Consider the following 23,911-nt stretch of genomic DNA (forward strand, 5'->3'; position numbering starts at 1 on the left):
CCCTCAAAAAAAAAAAAAAAAAAAAAAAGAAAAAAAAAGAGAAGAAGAAAAGACTGACCACTTGTCTACTGCAGTGAACAGACAATTCTACAATGTGTTCCATAATATCAATTACAGCTGTGTAATTCCCTCAAAAAAAAAAAAAAAAAAAAAAAAAAAAAAATCGTTAATACAGTCCTATTATAGAAATCATCAATACAGTCCTATTGCTTATTTGAACAAAACAGAATTCAATAATTCACTCAAGTGAACAAAACACAGCTTAATTGTCTGTTAAAAAGAACTAAACGCATTTCTCTAGTTTTTGGGTTGGTTTTTTTTTTTTTTTTTTTTAATCCCTGAAATAAGTTTAATGGGAATAAAGCAGAGTTTGATCATGCACAGAGAATGAAGAAAACTGCCATATAATCAGTGATGGTAATGCCCCTGAAAAAAAAAAAAAAAAATCAGGGATACAGTCCTACATGCTTACTATGCTCTGATATCTGACTGACAGGGGGTAAAAAAACAAAACAACAACAACATATAAGCTAATTATTCAAACAGACTTCCATGAGATCAGTTCAGGCAAACAAAACAACCCTGTAATCAGTTCAAGTAAAGACCAGTGATCAGTCTGAGAGAATCGAATTAAAAACGATGACGGACATCAATACCACTTCCCTGCAGCCACACATCAACTCTCTACTATATCTCTCCTCCCCCCCGAACCTGATTCGAAAGATAGGAAAATCAAAGCCAAAGTTAACCATGCAAAGCAAAGCCACACCATTTTCTTTTCATTTCAGTGAAGAGATAGTGAAGAGGTTGAGAAAGAGCTGAACACAAAAAAGGTTGTCAGCAGCTGCTGTTCTGCTGAAATTGATTTACTTCACCCATTCTCTTGTTTTTAATTAAGATGTCAGTCAGTTTTTATGTTAAAGTTTACATAAAGGGAAATGATCCAGCTTCTTCACATGCCTGGAAAAAAAAACAACAACAGCAAAACGATGAAACGCACATACCAATAATAGAATGAAATAAAACAATAAAATAATACTGAAAACAAACAAGGTGAGAAAAAAAAAAAAGGGAAAACGACGAAACTCTGATGTCAAATTAAAAAGTCATCCAGCTGGCAGAGTTAAGTCAAATCATTTTGTAGATACTGAATGGTGGTACAACAGAATATCACTTGTGGCACTCAGATCTTTAATGTTCCGTGTGCTAAAATCATATCACAAACAAGGAGACATAATAGGTTTCCTTACATTTCTAAAATGGTTGATCTTTTTGACATTAACACTGACAAAATGTGAACTGTCTAATAAGTGGTTTTGAAAGGAAATTTAAATTTTTTTGTACACGCCCTCCCCTCCCCCTCCACACACACACACACACACACACATGTTCTGCACCAACCTACACTGACTAAACACAATGCATTCACACCAACCCTCTTCCACAGATGTAAGGTCTTGTTTCAATCAAAACACCAGAAGAAATTATTTTGCTTTTAGTTTCAGTCACATGGCAATCAGTATTTTGATAGTTTTTTGTTGTTGTTGTTGCAAAAGTATGATGCTGTGAAAGAGAGAGAGAGAGGAGGGGTGGGTGGGAATTGGGGTGGGGGGTGGAGGGGGCAATCATCGACAACTTAAAACCTTCCTGATATAATTCACTAATCCACCATCCCTACTGACACTTCCACTGTGTTTGCTGACTAAACATTAATTCACATGATTAAGTGATTAAATGAATACTCAGCAACTGCACTTTACAGCATGCCTGACATCCATTCAATTACGAGTAGCAGTTCCTTTTGTTAATTTTTCTTTCTTTCTTTTTTCTAATCTATCAACCTTCCAGGATTTTCCAGAGATTTAATTTATGGAAAATGTTTTGAGTTTTGAAACAGACAAGGAATTAAAATCAAATCAAATCCATTAAACATATATAGAACATATTTGGGGAAAGTCAAGTTTACTTCTGTTGCTGCTGTACTACTACAATCCTACGATGTAAATGGTCCCAAAACAAAAAATGAAAAGCCAACAGACTATTTCATCAAAAAAAAAAACCCATATAAACCAAACATAAATAAAAGAAGGAGTACCGGTAATCATTCAAGCCTTTCTTGCTGAACTAATTCAAGGCCATCCTAATTCTTTGTACACAATTACCATTAAAAACAGAATAAAAGAAGGACTCCAAATAAAGCAGAGGAGAAGAAGGAAAAGTAGAAGACGAAAAACAGCAATAATAATATTGATACAAATGACTATACTTCATGAGTATTTCTGATGACTCAAATTCAATCCAATCTATTGCACAGACAGTGGATAGCACACTGTCGTCAAATTTTCGCACTGTCCATTCACACACAACATAGTTAAAAACAACAAAATAAACAATCGAATAACAGCAACAAAATCCCACAGCACAACATTTAGCACAACAAAAGCACTGTAGCATGATGGAACAGCTTAGCACCTTAGCGATGGGAACAAACTGGACACCATACAAATGTTTAGAAATATTCTTCAGGATGTCATTTCAGCTGTGGTCCCCATGAATGCAAACAGATGAGGAGGGAGAGAGAGAGAGAGAAAAAAAAAAAAAAAAAAAGGCCCCCCCACTTCCCCAAGCTTGCTCAAGATGGATCCCTTCATTACAGACAGGCATTTTCTAAGGTGCTTCAAATTAACCTGCCATCAATGATCTCACAAACTCCTACCATTTGTGTCAAAATCCTACATGCAGGGATGAAGCATAGAAAAGGAAGGGTGACAGGATATAAACTTCACATGGAGCAGTGAGACAGCTCCACCATCACTCAGACATGACAGCTGGATAATCTTTTTGCTTACCGCAATATAAGATGAGCAACGCCGAAATCCTTTTCTACGCCTATAGTTTTGAAGACACAGCTGAAACAGTTGCTTTCTCAGAGTTAAGTTGTTGTTTTTTTTAGCTGGAGACAGAGGGGAGGCTATCCATCATATAACTTGCTGTTTTATCTTCTGCCCCAAACCAGTTCCAGACAGCAAGTGGTAACTGAACGGACTGGAAGGCTTTACGCCAGAAACTGTTTTGGAACCCATGGTGATTAGAATGGAACCAGATGCTTTGCTTATTTACAATCCCAACTTTGAAAGAATGAAAGAGAGAAAAGAGAACCAAACAAATAAAAAGTGTAAAGAAAACACAAGTAATAGAAGAAAGAAGAAAAAAAAACCACAAGGAACGGAAAATGGAAGAAAGAAAGAAAAAGAAACATAGAAAGGAAGGGGGGAAAAAGAAGAAAGAAAGGGGGAAAAAAAAAAGAAAGAAAGAAAAAAAGCACTGACAAACCCAAGCTGAACTAAATACTGTAACTCTACATTCCCTTCAGTTGTGTTGTTTCTATTTTCTGTCTTTGTTGCTGACATGGAGGAGTCGAGAGAACTACATGTCTTCCTCTATTTCAGTTTATGTTCATCTAGAGGATGTGTGGATTGAGCATTCTGTGCATTCATGCTTGCATGTCTGGGTGCATGTGTGTGTGCGCACGCGCATCTTGTGTGGTGTGGGTTCATGGGCTGGAGATGGAGCTGGAGGATTTGTGCATGCAGGTGTATTTGTATGTTTTTAGTAGGCATACGTTATTGTATTTTTCATTGTAAATGCCCAGAGCTTTCGTATCATTAGATTGGGCATACGAAATGTCCTTTTATTATTATTATAAATTTTCTATATAATTCTTATATATATGCACATATATATATATATATATATATATATATATATATATATGTGTGTGTGTGTGTGTGTGTGTGTGTGTTTCTGTTCAAATGACTGACTGACTCAGTGACTGAATTAAAGACAGAAAGATAGGGGGCCACAGAAATAGCTGGAAAGAAAATGCACTTCTTGCTTGTTGTCTAACAATTATTCTTTAACCCAAGACGTTCAGACTAATTCATGTCATATTAAGAGTGGGGGAGGGGGGGGGGCATAACTTTCTCTGACATCCATAGCAAAAGCAAACCATTTTCTTTTAAAATATTATGCACTTATGTTGCTGCACAAAATCGTTCCCAAGATTTTCCCCAGACATATTTTAATGATGATCCCCAGGGTCACCTCTTATCCCAACCCCACCCCTCGTTAAAATAACTGCAAACAATATGGCCAGCTGACAATTCTCACAGTCCTTTTAACTACCAATACCTTGAACTGCTTTTTGTCCTTTGAATTACCACTACCATCAAATGTTTATCAGTGCTGGGAAAACAAAAAGAAAAACCCAAAACAAAAACACCAGTAAATGTCTGAAAGGAGCACAAAATTAATTGTGCTGTACATTTGGATTTGTTTGATCATGGATTAAAAACAACAACAACAACCCAACAACAACAAAAAAACAACACATTTGATCCTCAAATGCAAAAGACATTCACATAAAATATTCAGTTAAGTATGACCACCAGATATATGATTTTAAAGCTTTCATCATACCAGCAGCTCCTCTTTTAGCAAAATCACTGAATGCAGTGGAGATGAAGTAACTGAAAATACTGAAGAAGGCAACACAATTACTGTGGAGAGAAGGTTTTAGCATTCAGAGAGGTAAGGTTCTACCTGCTGGCTACATGGCTGACACACAGCCAGACACAGGCCAACAAAAGACTCCTTCTTTCATCATTAAAAAAAAAAGAGAGAGAGAGAAAAAAAAAAGCCCTCACCACTTTCCACAATCATAATATTAATAATATATGACACCATTCTGTGTTGACTGACAGCAAAGTCCTTTATTTACAGACGTCCATTTTTACCAAACTGAAACATCAAAATTCAGTTCTTTTTAATTTCTCTTATATCCCAATTTGTTACAATACAAAAAAACGATGATGTAAACAGCAGTCACAGTCAGCCAGGACAACAAGCACAGACTGCACAAAGTTTGCTGCAGGGGTGGGGGGTGGGGGGGGGGGGGAGGAGCGACTCCGCCAAAAGAAGTGTGGGGGGCCTTCAGCAGAAAGAAGTCATGGGAGACAGCACAGGTGGTGTAGAAAGATGATGGCCCACGTACCTGGGAGCACAATAAACAGCATGGATAAAGGGGATTGGGGGTGGAACTGAAATCCCACACAGTTGATACAGAAGGTTTAAAGGGCTGACAAATCAGATCCCTGACAGCCGTGGCACACGGTTTGGAGGGCAGATGATCCAGGTAGGTGGGTGTGTGACAAGCAGCAGGGGAGGACTTGGAACCCCAACCAGCCATTGCAGAAGAAGACTGGAGGGTACACAAGGCTCAGGTAGATGGGTACACAGTAAACAGCAGGGGGTGGGTGGAGGGGGGACTGGGATACGAGACAGCTGTTGAGGAAGATTGTTGGGAGGGCGAACGACCCAGAGACTTGGGACACAAAGTAAGCAACACTTGTGGACTCCCATGGAAGCAGAGAGGACTCCAATCTCAGACCAGTGTTACATATGGATGGAGGGCAGAAGAGTCAGGTAGTCAGGTGCTGCTGGGTGAACAGCACAGGTGGGTGTGGGGGTGTGTGGGAGGGTGGGGGGAGGAGGGAGGGGATGAGGAGGACTCAGATCCGAGACAGCTGCTGCAGGAGGTTGGAGGGCAGGATGGCTTCCAGCTTTTCCAGGATGTAGCTAAGGGGCAGGTACAGCCAGCCCAGCATCTGTAACCATGGGAGGTGCGCACTGTCAACAGCTGTGGATTTCACGTGTCATCATGTATATATATGTAGCTGTGGATACTCAACACTCCCGCCAAAATAATATGGCTCACTCCCTCTCCCTAAAAAAAACCCCACAATCATGTTAGTTGATCTGTTATTCAATTAGAGATAAAAATCTCTAAACATAACTGAATTATAGTTCCCAGACTGTTAACCATTACTTTTTCCTGAAGGCCTAACCAAGCGCATTGGGTTATGTGGCTGGTCAGGCATCTGCTGTGGTGTAGCGTGTATGGATTTGTCCAAACACAGTGACGCCTCCTTGAGTAACTGAACTGAACTAAACTGAGCTAACAAAGAGCTGGCTATTTAATAAAACCATGGCCACATCCTCTTACCCTCCTACTAAGACAAATAAAAGGACTGGTCCTAGTTTCCAGCAAGTCCTGAACTAGATGACACATCAGCTCAAGGCCCATAGAATGACTAGCCTGCTGCATGAGGTATTGTCACCAGACTTTGTGGATGACAATTACAATAATAATAACAATAATAATGATAATGAATATTGGTATTGATGTGTGTGTGTGTGTGTGTGTGTGTGCGTGCGTGCGTTGGGAAGGACAGTATGCATGATTTAAAAATCTCTTGCAATTGATGAATCAAATAGCTTCTGTGAAGTGACTGCCAGTGTTATGTATGTGTTATGTGTGCTCCTTGAAATAGATTCTACCGTGTAGTGCTTTACTGGTTTTTTGTTGGAAACTGATTATATATCTTCGAGATATAGATTATGTATTTTTGTGACTTTGTTCACCTTAATGTGGAATTTGAGTACGTGCTGTTCTTTTCTTGACAAATATAACCTTCACTGCAAGGGGGAAAAAAATTTTTAAAAAGAGAAGATAATTTTCATCTGAATAGCGCCCTTTAAGATCTCAGGGCACTTTACACGAAAGAAAATGTTACAACAAATTACATGAACCACTGATGACCTCTCTCTTTCTTTCTCTCCCCCCCCCCCCCCCCCCCACCACCCCTCCCTCCCTTTGTCTCATTCCTCAGACATGCAAAAGTGGGTTGGCAGGCAAGGGGCGGCGTTGCAGAAATAGTGGAAACCAACAGCGCTTACAGAATAGGTTTGGAAAAGGTGATTTTTTAAAATATTTTAAAAATATTTTTTAGTGCAGAGTGAAAGGCAAGGAGGCAGAGACAGGAGTCAGATTAAGAGATAATGATGACGCTGACGCACTGTTCTGACCACGGCCCCCATGGGCTCTGGGTACTGGTGGGTGAGGAGGGCCAGCAGGGCTGTAAAGGAACACAGGCCGGCTGTGAACAGGATGAAGAAGGGCAGCTCTTTCTTGGGGTACACCGACACCTCATGAAATGCTGCAGACAAAACAAAAACAATACTCATGAACTCAGATACAAAAAAAAAAAACAAAAAAAAAAAAAAACACATGTATTTACATCTTACAAACTGCAAACAAATCTCATGATTACAAGGGGAAGGACTGTTGAATAATGGAACAAGCTCAAGATCTTTTCTGCATTTTTTAAAACTTTTTTTTTTTCTTAAAGAACAAAAGGCAAACATCTGGTGTATGAAACTTGTTATTACTGAAATATATGCATTTGAAACTGACATTAACAGACAAGTCAAAATGTATCATATGTGATGGCTGGTTCTTCCTGCCCAAAAATCACTGGGAAGGTTGTCTGTGAAATGACATATACTGGAAGATAAACATGTTAGTACTCTGAGATTGCTTTCAGCTACAGAATTTCATCTAAATCTTATATTCAATATGTCATTCAAACTCTTTTGCTTCACCAAGTGTGCAAGAATGCGCTTTTCACTAGGGATCACACTGCTGGCTTAAAAACTATTAAGTGTATAACAGAAGCTGCAAGATAAGCAGACATGAACACACACTTCAACAGATTTTTTTCTTCAAATGTCATTGCTCTCATTTACCTTTGGTTCCAAGCACAGCACAAAAACACTCACTCACAACATAACCCAATCAGCCTCATAGATAAACTTATACAATGAAAAGTTCCCCGAACATCGACTTTGTGGTGCAACTTACATCCCAACTTTCAGAAAAAAAAACCAACAAAAAAATCTGTCACCAAAGCCCACCAGAATTCAGTGACTTTTCAGAATACCGTAAGGAGTAGAGTGGTGGCCTAGTGAATATGCATCCGCCTAGGAAGCGAGAGAATCTGTGTGCAAAGGATCTGATCCCACACTTAGCAGTATTTTCTCACCCTTCAAAAGACCTTGAGTGGTGGTCTGAATGTCTGTCATTCTGATGAGACGATATACCTATGTCCCGTGTGTAGCATGCACTTAGTGCATGTTTTAAAAAAAACAAAAACGCTGCAATGAAAGGGTTGTCCCCCAGCAAAATTCTGCAGAAAAACTAACAAACAAACATACACACACACACACCTGCAGGCAGAAAAAAACGGGGAAAAAAAAAGAAAAAAAGATGGTGCTGCACTTAAGTGACACGCTCTCCCTGGGGACAGGGAAAAATCCATTGTGACAAAGGGTAATACAAAATTACTTCAACAAATACAAAATACAACAACAATACAAGAAAGAGAGCACCACTCACATGGCAGCAGTTCTCGATCAGCGCTCTCTGTGCACGTAGGGTAGGGGTAGAACAGGTGGCCTTTCTCCAGGGGGTAGGGGATCATTCTAAATGCTGCAAGACACAAAACACTACAGTGTATGGCCAACACATAGAAGAATGTGACTGTCTCAATTAGTGTGCTTACATAAAAGCTGATTCATCTCTTTTATACAGATGAGACACACATGCAAGCACTCATTCAAACAAGCATGCACACACGCAACCCTACACATACAAACACACACACACAAGCATGAATGCACAGAACCACACACATGTGCACACACACACACATATTTGTGCCTTATCTCATGTTATGAGGAATCTTAAGCTTAAGCTCACGTTTTTGCCCTTGTCCATTACAAAGCACACAGGAAAGGAGATGATGAAATAGACATGCTTATTCCCGTACTTATTCCCCAGTAACTCTCCAACTCTCCCAACAGGGGGGATAATTAATACAGCATGCTGACAGTCTACACACTCCACCTTCTACCCACACCTTCACATCATCAAAATCAGCTGTTATCTATAAGGAGGCCACAAGAAATACTAGCATTAAAAAAAAAAAAAAGGGAGGCGGGGAATAACAATCTGCAATGTCCATTCCAGTCATTCTAACCATCTAGAACAAACTTTGCAGGAAAAAAGTTATTTCTGTTCTTCTGTCTGGCATTAATAATAACAACAATAATTAATAATTCATAACTTTTCTATGGCGCGATATCCAGTACTAATGCTGCTCAAAGTGCCTTACATCATCGAGCCAGATATAAACATAACATACAACATTACAACAGCTCAATCCAATGCGTTCAAAGAATGAATAAAAAAAGCATGATCCACCAAACAAAAATATCAAGTAAATAATGCTTAGATTAAAAAGAAATAAATTCCATAAAAACACACATTTTTAGACACATACATACATGTACAGGAAACACAATCCTCTTTGTCTTCTGACACAAGTAAAAGTGAATTAAGAGGAAAAGAAATAGTCATAAAAATGCAAACTGATTTGAGTACAATGTTTTCTCAGATTCAGTTGATATCATAAGCGGCATGTTTGTGTCTTCTACTTCACTTTTCAGTTCAAGTCGGCATGCCAGCAATTTTGGGATGCATCTCATTTGGATATCCAAAGCAGCCAATAACTATGATTCTATATAACTATCAAATTTATTATTATAGTATCATCATCATCATCATCATACACATCGTTTTTAGTAGTAGTAGTATCACCATCATCATTATCATCATCATTATCATCATCATTACCATCATCAATATTACCTATTCTTGAATACAAATAACAATGGATTTCCAATGGTCTTGGTTCAGCCCTTGTGAACGCATGAACAAAACCCCAGAATGTGTACTGAAAAAGGTTGAAAGTAAAAGGTCCCCTATTTTGGCTATCATGGCAGTGAAATCATATCTACTGTATCTAGGGCTCAGCATGCAAAGGCGCAACCCAATCCTATCCTTCCATCTATATACCCTTCCCCAACCAAAGTCAGGTACCTGTTTCACACTTGGGTGGAGTGAGGAAGAAAAAAAAAAAGGAAGTAAAGCGCATCTCTGAAGGACACAACACCATGATTTGAGGCCTCGAACCCAATCCCCCCCACCTCCCCTGAGCCCCCCCCCCCCCCCTTTACTTACTGCCCTCCCAGGTGCAGTGCAGGAGGTTAAGGGCCCCTTCCACCCTCTTCCAGTGCTGCAAGTGGAAGAAGGCGTAGGAGATGGCTTCGCTGTCCCCCCGCTTCAGGATGTGCTCGGGGGACAAGATTAAGCTCTTTGTCTCCAGGAGATACTGCAAAGAGGCACATTTTTTGTTGTTGTTAATATGTATGCACAATTTCTTTTTATAACTGAATAACAATAATAATAATATCTTCTTTTTATATAGCGCTACAATTCAAGCATGAGCAAGCTCTAAGCGCTTTACAATCCAGTACCTAAAGTGAAACATATCTATGACAATTCATTTCACACTTGCTGACTTGGAATGCATGCACAAAAAAAAGAACAAGAGGCTGGAAGTGAAACTGAAACCTGCATTGATCATTATCATGCAAATCTTTCACCAGGCACCCCTTAACTACTAAGATTAAGGATTCAAACGGACTCATCCATGCAAGAAAACCACAGTGCCATGAGAAAACTCCACAAAACATGAATGGTGTGACACACTAGAGGTGAAACAAAGGTTGGTGCCCCGAAACAGAAAGACCAGGGCCACAAGCTCCCACAGTTGGAGTGGTGACAAAGTACCCTGCCCGCACTACCGCCCCAAGCTCACCTTAGGAACATGTGGATTGAATTCCACAGCTCTGTGTATGGCCTCCACCGCTGTCATCTCTGCCGTGCTCAGACCGCGCTTGGACGCTATGTCTGGGGAAAACCTGCCACAACACCAATGGAATGTGTTGAATTTCAGTGCACAGGAACTCTTCATTTTATGCCAACACCCCTAGGACTGCCAAATATTTCATCAATGCTCAAATTTTACATTCTACCCATTTCAAGCAAAATGACTGCAGGGTTTCTGTAGAATGCCACTCATCATAACAATTTATTTGCTAGATTTTTTTTATATATTTGTATACATTGTTGTGCAATACCTGTCTTAACGCCCACGCACATGTGTGTGTGTGTGTGTGTGTGTGTGTGTGTGTGTGTGTGTGTGTGTGTGTGTGTGGTTTGTTTTAGTCTATCGTCAGCTACTGTGAGTTCTTATTTGACTTGTTTTAATGTCTTTTATGTTGCGCATGTTCATTTTATGTTGGTGTTTACAATAAGCCTGTGACTGCACATAATTTCCATATGGATTAATAAAGTGTTTTTCAATTGAATTGAATTGAAAACAAAGAGCAGTTTGGAATATAATTTTTTTTTTTTAATTACATTTGGCATTACACTGCGTTCTACAAGCTGTTCTTTGCTGGGCTGAGAGAGATGTGGTAGCAAGCATGATGGTACCAGAATGAAGAAGCCACTTCCAGACACTGATGACTGAAGTAAAACACAAAAGAACTTACTTGTCAGCAACGGCTCTCGCTTTGAGCAATGCTGCAGTGTAACATATGGTTGCTGACTTGGGTAGATTGATATCTGCAACAAAATCAAAATTATACATAGGCCTTCCATCAGTCTTGCAATAATGTGGATCTGCACTCCACTTTTTTCTCTCTCTGTTTTTCTGGAAAGGAAGGCAAGGATTACTGTAATCACTGCTTCATGCCCAGACACTCACACAGACCATCTCTGGGTAAAGTTGTTGCTGCTGCAAATCTATGTTTCACATGTATGTACAAAAAACAATTGAAATCTGATGTATGATGTCTTTATCTGTAACAGAAAATTTCACTAACACATCAAACTGCTTTCAGAATGTATAAAAGCCCATAAACTAGTATCAGAATGGAGGACAGGTTCAATCACAATAACTTTACTTGTTCCAAAGATCTCTCTACAAAATCTTAACACCTTGATGGTGCACTGTTTCAGCACATAAATGTGCACACCTGACTTTGTGATAGTCTCAGAACTCACCACTTCCTATTATACAATGAACACAGAACCCACATAAAACACAAGTCGTTTCAAGTCCTGGCTTATGTCCCTTGCATGAGTAGATGAAAACCACAATTTACATCAGAAAGATCCTTTCATGACTGGATTTCTTTCAATCATTATATTACTTTTAAATCTAAATTCAGGTGGAACATCTCCTAGCAGCATTTTATCAGTCACTGACAGAAACAATGTACAGATTTTTTTTTTTCAATAAAGAGAGCCAAATTTAAAAAAACAAACTTTTACAAACCTAAAGATTTCTAGTTCTAAGGATTAAAAAAAAGTTGTGTCCTTTTTTCAAAACATTTTCAAAAGCTTTTAAAACCTGTATGAACCCTGTGAAAGTAGTTGTCTGAAAAACTATAACTTTCTTCTTATGTCTATGTTTTGTGAAAGAGGTTTGTTTATTCATTTCTTTTTCTTCTTTTTTTTTTTTTTTTCAACAGCTATCTCTCCTCTTCTCTTCACTTACTGCTCAAGCAGATTCTGAGGAGCAATTTATCTGCTGAATGAACTGCTTGTTACCATGTCTGTAATGACTTTAAACCAGCCTTAGATCTGTAAAATAATTGTTTTGAATTAAATACACACTGGACTGCTCACCTGCCCCCCCCCCTTCTCACTCCCCTCCCCCCTTTCAAACACCTCCCTCTGTGCTTCAGTTCCAGTTTCAAGGAGATGTCAAAGCATGTGCACTGATCCATGTACGCTGCATTACATCTGCCTGGAAAAAAAAAAAAAGGCCAGATGCCTGACCTGGGCATAATAAGCCCAAGACACTGGTCAGCCCTTGACCAACATGCTTATGGTCTCCTGCAATTGGGTTGTTTTAACCATCACCTTCTTCTTCTTCTGCATTCATGGGCTGCAACTCCTATGTTCACTTGTATGTATGAGAGGGCTTTTTGTTTTTATGTGTATGACTGTTTTTACCCTGCCAAGCAGGCAGCCATACTGTTTTTCAGGATGTGCGCAAGCTGGGTATGTTCTTTTTTTTTTCTATAACCCATCAAACACTGACATGACGAATCACAGGATCTTTTAACATGTGTAACTGATCTTCTACACATGTTTTCACACACAAAGAGGGGTTCAGGCACTAGAAGGTCTGCACACATGTTGACCTAGAAGATTGGCCAAATCTTCACCCACGGGTGCCAAAAACCAGGGGGATAGAACACAGGAAACTCAGGTCGTCAATCCAGCGCTCTAACACTTTCAGCTACCGCACCTTCCAAACAATCATGTGTATACGCATGCAGAAGATAAAATATGTATGTTAAAGATCCTGTAATCTATGTCAGCGTTCTGTGGGTTATGGCATGCATGTCCCCAAAAACGGAGTATGGCTGCCTACATGGCAGGGTAAATAGTCAAAACGATCATACACGTAAAATGTTACATTTCTGTCTGAGCTGTGTATATGTGCGAGCCTGAAATCTGATTGAAGAATGACACAGGAAACGAATGATGAGCGCCCAATGGCAAGCCATCAGGCGGTTGTATATATAACATGTGTATTTGATCTTTTACACGTGTTTTCACACACAAAAGAGGGGTTCAGGCACTAGAAGGTCAGCACACATGTTGACCTGTGAGATTGTAAAAACCTCAACCCACGAGTGGCAAAACCAGGGATAGAACACAGGAAACTCATGTCATGAATACACGACTGTAACCCCTTACTGCCACCACAACCTGTCAGACGATCAGTGCAACACTGGGGTGTGTGTGGGGGGTGGGGGTGGGGTTGAGGAGGGTGGGGGGGGGGCTATATAAGTACTCATATCATCATCATCATCATCATCGACACACACAGGCATGAAGGAGTCCAGACCTCAGCAGCAAGTGACTCACCATCAAACCTGGCCAGCACGGCCTGCACATCGGCGTAGGCCTGCAGCTCCAGCAGGGCCTCTATCAAGTTCTCCTGGATGCTGAAGTTCATGCCTGGGGACTCCTTCAGAAGCTGCACAGTATAAGGGGATGTGGGACGGGGGGGAGGGGCGGAGGGGGGTGGGGGTGGGGGGAGAGAGGAGGGGGAGGGGGGGTCCATCAACTTCATCATCATTGTTATGAAGAATTGTCATTAAAAAAAAAAAAAGATTTCCAGTGATATGAAAGAAAAAATATATCAAAACAAGTATGAGAGGTATGCACTCTCTCTCTCTCACACACACATAAAAAACAACCTTCCTTATGTAGTATCACTGTTATAATACAAGGATTTTCCTTGCAAGGGTTTTTGGTGTTGTTTTGTGAGAAAAAAGTATGCATGTGTGTTTCTGGAACTGGTTGAAAACACACTGTCACATGCACACACTGTCTACATGTGCGCATACACGCACACACACACACACACACATGTACCCTGTGTAATAAAACACATGCATATAAAACACACATGCACACACACACACACACACACACTCTCTCTCCCTCTTACATCTCTCATCATTTTGACAGCTTCTCTGGTACGCCCCAGTTTCCGTGCACACATGGCAAGTCTACGCTTTATGTAGACCAGAATGTTGGTGTCTCGCCCTGAAACAAGATAAAAAAAAAAAAGAAAAAAAGAAGAAAAAGAAAATTAGACCCAGGAGAGATAACGGGGAAAAAGAGTTAACATCCAAAACTCCTAACAGCCTCAAATTCTGGGAATGACTGGCAGTGAGTATAAGTGACAGCAGCTGCATGGCTCCAAATATAAATTCTAATCCTTCAGGGTTATTTCAAGAACAAACAAAAAAACCCACAACAACCCAAAAACCCCCTAAACCAAAGTATATGGGCAGCCATTACATTCACTAATGGTGTTTAGACTTTGACTCAAATACCACTCGTTACTAATATTATTTATATAAAAAAAAATTTTTTTTAATAAAATAAAATAAAATTATATATATATATATATATATATATATATATATACATATATATATATATACACACATACATATATAAAGAATAAAAAGCTCACAATGTAATACCACCTCAATTCACTGTATATAAAACATCAGAACTGATCTTTTCGGAAGCTGTAAAAATTTAGCCACAAACAACCTTTCAGAGAAAGACGGTGAATCTTCCACACCATGAAGAAATTTGTACAAAATGTGCATGCATTTGATGTTCTAAGTGATGATGATTCCATTGCAACTTTCAAATGTCAGTGCTTCAATGATGAAGACTGAAACTTTTGATTCCAAAAATCACCAGAAAAAAAAAAAAACAAAAAATACTAGACGTTTTTTTTGTTTTGTCTACAGAAATGTGAAAACCAGATCTAGCTTTGTCATTGAAACACGGAAATTAAATCTAAAAGGAAATATTGAAATATATTAAAAAAACAAGAAAGAAATCCATGACACACCATTACACTGACTTATCAATACTTTGTACGTGCAAACAAGTGTGTGTACAGGCATGTGTGTGTGTGTGTGTGTGTGTGTGTGTGTGTGTGTGTGTGTGTGTGTGTGTGTGTGTGTGTGTGTGTGTGTTTGTTTGTTTGTGTGTGTGTGTGTGTGTGTGTGTGTGTGTGTGTGTGTGTGTGTGTGTGTGTGTGTGTGTGTGTGTGCGTGCGTGCGTGTGTGCGTGCGTGTGTGCGTGTGCACGCGCATGTGCATGCACATGTGCACATGAGCGTGAGTCAGTTCTAGATCATCAAAAGGTGATATGTTTTTAATCAGGCTTGCTTTGCTAGGACTTTGCTGCACATGATTCTGCTGCATAAGTTACAAGGCATGCTTTACTGCTCTTCTCGTACACACGTATCAGAGACTTCACCACGCTGAATAATTTCTCTTACTGAGAGATCATAATCATAAAAGTTATTCCAGTTCTGATTCCAGAATGGGCCCTGTCCCAACAAAAGCCTGACTCGATAACAACGCACTCACTGTGTAATGCCTCCTGCACTGGGTTCTGATGCTGTGTGGCCTGAGACTTGCGGTAGCTGCTTTCTGCCGCTTTGTACGCCTGTTTCAGTGTCTTCTCTGCCTGCAAGGAGCGCACAGCAACGCAAGTCAGTGGGGTTACCAACAGGTGGATGGAGGGGAAAAAAAGCTGTACACATTGATGCATTAAACTGACAACACTCGGGGAGATTTTTGCAGACAGGAAAAATAAACCGAGAAACTAGGGGGGAAAAAAAGAAAAAAGAAAGTGTCCAACGACCTTTTTATTTCTTTGTGATTTTCACCTCCTTGCACTCCTTACACCTACATAGAATTATCAAGTATCACATACCTAAAATAATAATCTATTAAATGAGGTATTAATCCTACAAACACACAATCATATATGCACAAACTAACACACACACACACACACACACACACACACAAACATGCACAACACACACACTATCATAAATGCATACGTGCTTACTTGCACACACACACACACACACACACACACACACAGAGTCACAAAACTTTTATCTCTGCAAACTCACACTCAGATGCAAATCAGAATAATAGTCATACACACACAAGGCCACGGCCATTGTCAGTGCTCTGACCAAACACAGTGGCCACACACAGAGCGTAGCCACCGAAGACAAACAGCGAGACACAAAGACTCACATCGACTATTGTGGAAGCCTCCTCCTCTGCCAACAGTATCAATGCAGGAGCACAGCTGAAACACAGGGAAATGTAAAGTGTTAAACAAACACACATGCACACATGCATGTAAACACACGCACACACACACACACACTATCTCTCTCTCTCTCTGTCTCTCTCTCTCTCACACACACACACACACACATTGTTGACTTTCCCCTACTTTCAGACTCTGCCAGAGCACATTTTATGTTAATATGGAGTCTTAGCTCAAGGTTTTCTTATCAGACTGGCACTTCTTCAAAATGCCACATCTGACCACCTAACACTTGTGTTTAAATCAAGTGAAAATTATTTCGATGAAAACTAAAAGTAAAATAGCATGGTCTTCATAGCTTAGAATGTTTGAAATCGATTTATCTGCTAAGCAAGTCTCGCCTGTAAAACTACAGGATGATGAAAATGCTTCACAAAACAAGAACGGACATATATCAACAACAGCAGAATTTATCCTTTCACGTTTCCATAGATGATCTTTTCATTTCCCCTCTAAGTCAAAAGGACAGAAAAAACGTTCATGAATGCTTAGTTTGCTGTCAGATTTTGCAGTTGAGAAAATGGCTGAAAACTGGACAACAGAATGTGTTGGGATGAGTACACAAGGTACGGTCAGTCTGCACAACACTCCTTCCCTCCCTACTTTCTTCTTTCTTCTTCTTCTGCGTTCGTGGGCTGCAACTCCCACGTTCTCTCATATATACGCGAGTGGGCTTTTACGTGTATGACTGTTTTTAACCCGCCATGTAGGCAGCCATACTCCGCTTTCGGGGGTGTGCATGCTGGGTTTGTTCTTGTTTCCATAACCCACCGAACGCTGACATGGATTACAGGATCTTTAACGTGCGTACTTGATCTTCTGCGTGCGTATACACACGAAGGGGGTTCAGGCACTGGCAGGTCTGCACATATGTTGACCTGGGAGATGGTAAAAATCTCCACCCTTTACCCACCAGGCGCCGTCACCGTGATTCGAACCCGGGACCTTCAGACTGAAAGTCCAACGCTTTAACCACTCGGGCTATTGCGCCCGTCCCTCCCTACTTTCATTTTCTGCAGTGTAGTGAGCTTCTTCTTCTTCTTCGTTCCTGGGCTGCAACTCCCACATTCACTCACATACATGATGGGCTGTTATATTTATGACTTTTTTTTTTACATTCACCATGTAGCCATTCATACTCGGAGGGAGGGGTGGAGGGGGATGCATGCTGGGTATGCTCTTGTTTCCATAACCCACCGAACGCCGACATGGATTATGGGATCTCTACCATGCGTATTTGATCTTCTGCATGCATATACACACAAAGGGGGTTCAGGCACTAGCAGGTCTGCACATCTGTTGACCTGGAAGATCAGGAAAATCTCCACCCTTTACCTACCAGTCACTGTGACCAGGGATTCAAACACAGGACCTTCACACAGACCAATTTAACCACTCAGCTGTTGCGCCCGTCATGAACTGAGCTGATTCATAGTGTCAGGTTGTAGGTTTTCTATGTTGTAACAGATGGAGTTTATTGGTATGCTACTGTTACAGTGTATCAACACGCTGAATCATACAATTTCATAATTTCACACACAAATGTGCATGTTCACATGCGCACACACACACACACACACACGTATATGAATTCATGTACACACACACTCACAAGCACACAGATGCACAAGCTCTCATTTCTGTCATGAAAAACACACAATTATTCTCTCTCATGCTCTCTCTCTCTCTCAAACACACACATGTAATCACACATTCTCTCTCACTTCCACAGATACACACACACACACACTTCCTCAATTCCATATGCACACACTCTCTCTCTACTCTCTTACACACACACACACGCACACACACACACACACAAAGCAAGCACGCATGCACGCACGCATGTGCGTGTGCGTGCCCTGCCCAGACAATGACATTAAATGTCAAACAAGTGTCACTTTGAAGTGGAAAGGTCAGACATGTGTGACTTTGGGCAGTGTTTTCACCCACACAATCACAAAACAACTGACCGCATCATAACATACCCAAATGTGCAACTGTGATTCATTCACAGACAGGACAAACTCTAATACTACTGCTTCTTCTTTTTTTTTTTTCTTTTTCAAAGCTGCAGCTACACAATCAATGCACCATTTCAAACACATTCACACACATAGATAAACATAATTATACACATGACATGACAAACAAAATAACTCATAAACATGATCCGCTCCAGAGTTGAACACTTCCACACACACACACACACACACACACACACACATGTATGCACTCACCTGTACAAGCACAAGCAGGCACAGGATACAAACCCACACACAAATGACATGACAAACACACAAACTCATTAATGATCCGCAATATACACATGACATGACAAACACAATAACTCATAAACATGATCCGCTCCAGAGTTGAACACTTCCACACACACACACACACACACACACACATGTATGCACTCACCTGTACAAGCACAAGCAGCACAGGATAGAAACCCACACACAAATGACATGACAAACACACAAACTCATTAATGATCCGCTCTAGAGTCTAACACACACACACACACACTCACATACATAAGCACACGTTGACCCATGTTCAACATTGCATACACACTAACACATCAATGTCTATACTCACAGTACACACACACAAACACACACACACACACACACACATACACACACAGAGATCCACACAAAATATCAGCAGCACTCACTCTGAGTTTTTCTCTAACGCTTCGTGAGCAGCTTTGATCCGGGCTTGCGGGTTCCGTTCCCTCCATGCCATCTGCATGACTGAAAGGCAACAAGGCTTTGATTTCCCCTCTTTCATCTTTCTTTCTTCCATCCCACTTTCCTTCAGTGCTATTTCCCCTATTTTTCCCCTTTCATATCTTTCTTCTCTGTTCCCTTCAGTATTTCTTCTCTTTAATTGTTTTTCTTTATTCTTTTTTGTCTGTTTCTTCTCATCCCCTTCCCACTCTTTCATATTTGTTGTAGTGCTTAGCTGAAGGCTTTCCGACTGTTTAACTCACTCAGTACAGCCAGTCCTCTCTTCTCCTCTACACAGACCCCTCGGATGTCCAGTGAGTGTCTGAATGACCCAACCATTAGCTTCCATCGTCAGAATTGTGGTATTCTTTGTCAACATTCACATCTTCAGTATAAGAGCCTTCAGCTTGCAATATTTTGATGATGATAATTGGGGTGAAACGCTGTTAACGTCGTCTCTTTCGCCGTTCGTATGGAAAGAGTTAATATCCTGGACAATCATTAAGTTGTGTGTGTGTGTGTGGTTTGCTTGTGTGGTGGATATGTTTGTTTGTTTGTTTGTGTGTGTGTGTGTGTGTGTGTGTCTGTGTTTGTGTTGATGTGTGCGTGTGTGTGTTCGTGAGTGTGTGTGTGTTCATGTGTGTGTGTGCTTGTTCTTGTGTGTGCATATGTGTTGTGAGTGTGTGTGTGTGTGTTGTGTGTGTGTGTGTGTGTGTCTGTGTGTGTGTGTCTGTGTGTGCATTTGCATGAGCATGTGTTTGTGTGTGTGTGTGTGTGTGTGTGTGTGTGTGTGTGTGTTACGTACGTGAGCACATGCACATGTGTGTATGAGTGTACATGACAATCTACATCAACATTCAACCCACTTCCTCTCTCCTGTTCTTTTTCATGGAAAAAAAAACAACAACAAAAAAACCCAAAAACAAGGAGACTAAAAAAGCATCACCACATCAATAATAACTAAGTCACTCTACAACTTCCTTTCCCTTCCCTTCCCTTCCCTCACTCACTACTCACTTTCGTACTCGGGTTTTCCGGCGTCGGCCTCACAGGTGAAGTAGGTCTGGTGATCCTGGGCCGACAGGTTCATGTCGTAATACGTCAGGGGCTCTTTGCCCGTGGCCCAGCTGAAGCGCAAGTACTCTGCCCCCCGGAACAGGTTCAGGGGGTTCCGCCACAGTTTACAGTCTGAAAACACATCATCATCATCATCATCGGCGGTGGGAGAGAGAAATCAATGGACAGCAAATACGCCCCTCCCCCTGTCTCCGGCTATCTCCCTCTCTGCTCCTCTTCAAACATGCCGCTCATCCGTCCGCCGTTTTTTGGGGTTGTTTTTTTTTAGGTTTTTTTTTTGGCTGTGTATCAGTTTCGATGGTCTTGGGAGGGAAAAGTGGTGTGTGCTTTGAGATGGGAATTCTTTTTTTTGGGGGGGTAGGAGGAGGGGGGTCGGGGGGAGGGGGGGGGAAAGAATATTACGGTATCACTCCATACTCCCAAAAGCATCTGTCTGGTCAATCATGTCACTAAAACATGTGTTGACTGAAATCAATCACCTCAGTGAGCATGTGGAGTTACCCCGTTTGGATGGATGTACGTACTTACTAAGTCAAACTGAGGCATTAAGAGTTTTGACATGGTACTGTATATTCTTATGACACCAAAACAGGGATTTTGTGTTATACTCCTTGTTTTGGTCAAATATACTTACCATGCTAAACTGATGTATCAAGAGTTTTAACATGATACGGTATATTTTTACGACACCCAAACAGGGAGCTTGTGTTTGTATTTGTATTTGTATTTCTTTTTATCACAACAGATTTCTCTGTGTGAAATTTGGGCTGCTCTCCCCAGGGAGAGCGCGTCGCCATACTACAGCGCCACCCATTTTTTTTGTATTTTTTCCTGTGTGCAGTTTTATTTGTTCTTCCTATCGAAGTGGATTTTTCTACAGAATTTTGCCAGGAACAACCCTTTTGTTGCCGTGGGTTCTTTTACGTGCGCTAAGTGCACGCTGCACACGGGACCTCGGTTTATCGTCTCATCCGAATGACTAGCGTCCAGACCACCACTCAAGGTCTAGTGGAGGGGGAGAACATTTTGGGGGCTGTGCCGTGATTTGAACCAGCGCGCTCAGATTCTCTTGCTTCCTAGGCGGACGCGTTACCTCTGGGCCATCACTCCACATATACTCTCTGCTTGGTTTTTGTATGACAAAAAAACTTACAATGTCAAAGTGATGCATTAAAGAGTTTGACACAGTTAGTGTGTGGCACCAAAAGGAAAAAGTAATAACCCGTGTCAGCAAGATGGTCAAGCTGTTAACTAAGAAAGTGTCTTTTCTTTGTTTGTTTGTTTGTTGTTGTTTTTATTTTGCTTTTTTCTTCTTTTTCATTGTTCTTATCTCTTGAAGCCTTATCTATCTATATATTCATTTAGGCTCTTTTTTTTTTTCTTTCCTTTTCTCAAATTCATTTACTAATTTATCTGTGTAATTATTTATTCATTACTATATTTAATGTTGTTTTTGTTTTTTTTGTCACTGTTTTGTTTCTCAAGGCCTGACTAAGCGCGTTGGGTTACACTGCTGGTCAGGCATCTGCTTAGCAGATGTGGTGTAGCGTACATGGATTTGTCCGAATGCAGTAACGCCTCCTTGAGTTACTGATACTGATACTAATAATACTGATCTTGAAGCCTTTCATCTGAATGTTGCGATCCCAGCCTTTTCTTTCTGTTCATTCAAACACACACACACAAAACAATCAATCGCACAACCACCCAGGAGCCACCACATACATAATTACATAATCATATGTTACCTGAATACAAACAGTAATGTAAACCAGAACAAAAGCACACATTTCCACATGTGCACAACACACACACACATACACGCTCTCTCTGTGTGTCTCAAAGACATACATGCACACAGTTTTTATTACAAAATTACAACCCTGGAAAACGCATCCAGTTTCATAATTAACACACAGCTGTAAAACAGGACTGAAGCTCCAAACTGTACACAAAAAGGACAAAGGGAAACAGATGGTCACCCTACTCCCCCCCCCCCAACCCCCCACCCACCCCCCCACCCCCTCATAACAACGTTCATACATATACACGACTGATTCAATAACTGTATTCAGAGAAAATGAGAAGAGTATTAGCATCATGAACAAATTCCTATTGAAAAAAAAAAATCCTGTCTCAGTGTCTGTGGTGTTGTTGTACAGCAGTAATTAACATTCAGGTTTGGTTTGGTTCTGCTTCAAATTATTGGGTCCATCTTCATCTAACCCTGTCTGATCTCAAGTTTATCTGTATTGTATTGTATTGTATTGTATTGTATTGTATTACTCTTTTTTGTCACAACATATTCCTCTGTGTGAAATTCGGGCCGCTCTTCACAGGGAGAGCGCGTGGCTACACAAAAGAATGCCACCCTTTAAAAAAATTGTTTTTCTTGCCTGCAGTTTATTTGGGGGGTTTTTCCCCCCTTCTTCAGTTCGTGTCTTGAGACTTAAAGCATAGAAATTATTGGGGAATTATTTCCATTTATGGATTAGGCAAAATAACACACACACACACACACACACGCACGCACACACACACACACACATACACACACACAAACTCAACCCCCCCCCATCCCACACACCCACACATGCCCCCTCACCAAGTACAGAGGACTGCTGACTTGTGATGCTGCAGTTGGACTCAAGGATGGAGGTGTTTCACACACACACACACACACACACAAAACACCCCTCTCCAAATCACCCCCCCCCCCCACACACACACACACACACACACTCATACCCTCCCTCACCAGGTACAAAGGACTGCTGACTGGTGGGTGCTGTGGCTGGACTCAGGGGTGGAAGTCTTTTACACACACACACACACACACACACACACACACACACATCCACAAAACACAACCCCCCAAATCCCCTCCAAATACACCCCCCACACCCACACCCACTTCTCCCACCTCCCTCTCACCAGGTACAGAGGACTGCTGACTCGTGGTGCTGCAGCTGGACTCGGAGGGGTGGAGGTGTTTTACATACACTATTTTACACACACATACACTATTTTACACACACATACAAACACACACACACACACAACCCCTCCATCCCCCCCCCCCCTAGCCCTCCCCCCCACCACCACCCTCCCCTCCCTCACCAGGTACAGAGGACTGCTGATTGGTGGCGCTGCGGCTGGACTCCGGGGTGGAGGAGGTGTTGCTGGCCGAGGAGGGGCTAGGGCTGACGCTGTTGACCGCCGCCCCGCCGCCCTGGGCCCCCTCCCCGGCCACCTCCCCTCCCCCCAGCAGCGGGGAGATGTGGTTGAGGGACACCTGCTCGATGAAGGACGTCCCGTACTTCTTGAAGTACCACCACTCAAATATCTGGGGGAAGAAAGAAACAAAGAAAGAAGAAAAAAAAAAAAGATAAGTGAGGGAAGAACCAATCAGGCTGATATACAGCAAAGATATATAAACACTGTATTGTATTGTATTGTATTGTATTGTATTGTATTATCATTGTATTATTCTTTTTTGTCACAATGGATTTCACACTGTGTGAAA

The 23,911-nt window shown here is 41.1% G+C and overlaps 1 protein-coding gene across 3 annotated transcripts in view; it reads right to left on the reverse strand.

The window, feature by feature from the left end:
• Positions 1-3,812: 3,812 nt before the first annotated feature.
• Positions 3,813-23,911, reverse strand: part of LOC143299486 (protein ST7 homolog) — a 63,374-nt gene continuing 43,275 nt past the window's right edge. For 2 of the 3 annotated variants that reach the window (XM_076612721.1, XM_076612722.1), the window contains exons 3-15: positions 23,506-23,731; positions 20,326-20,496; positions 19,254-19,332; positions 16,486-16,540; positions 15,799-15,898; positions 14,346-14,443; positions 13,757-13,868; positions 11,362-11,434; positions 10,623-10,725; positions 9,983-10,133; positions 8,297-8,389; positions 6,919-7,058; positions 3,813-5,666 (exon numbers count right to left, since the gene is read on the reverse strand). In XM_076612721.1, the coding sequence (XP_076468836.1) occupies positions 5,571-5,666; positions 6,919-7,058; positions 8,297-8,389; positions 9,983-10,133; positions 10,623-10,725; positions 11,362-11,434; positions 13,757-13,868; positions 14,346-14,443; positions 15,799-15,898; positions 16,486-16,540; positions 19,254-19,332; positions 20,326-20,496; positions 23,506-23,731 (1,497 nt within the window). In that variant the 3' untranslated portion in view covers positions 3,813-5,570. Of the gene's footprint in view, positions 5,667-6,918; positions 7,059-8,296; positions 8,390-9,982; positions 10,134-10,622; positions 10,726-11,361; positions 11,435-13,756; positions 13,869-14,345; positions 14,444-15,798; positions 15,899-16,485; positions 16,541-19,253; positions 19,333-20,325; positions 20,497-23,319; positions 23,333-23,505; positions 23,732-23,911 lie in introns of those variants that run through there. The other variant, XM_076612723.1, reaches the window with a different exon arrangement.

This window comes from Babylonia areolata, chromosome 25, assembly GCF_041734735.1.
Source record: "Babylonia areolata isolate BAREFJ2019XMU chromosome 25, ASM4173473v1, whole genome shotgun sequence".
Taxonomy (NCBI): Eukaryota; Metazoa; Mollusca; class Gastropoda; order Neogastropoda; family Buccinidae; genus Babylonia; species Babylonia areolata.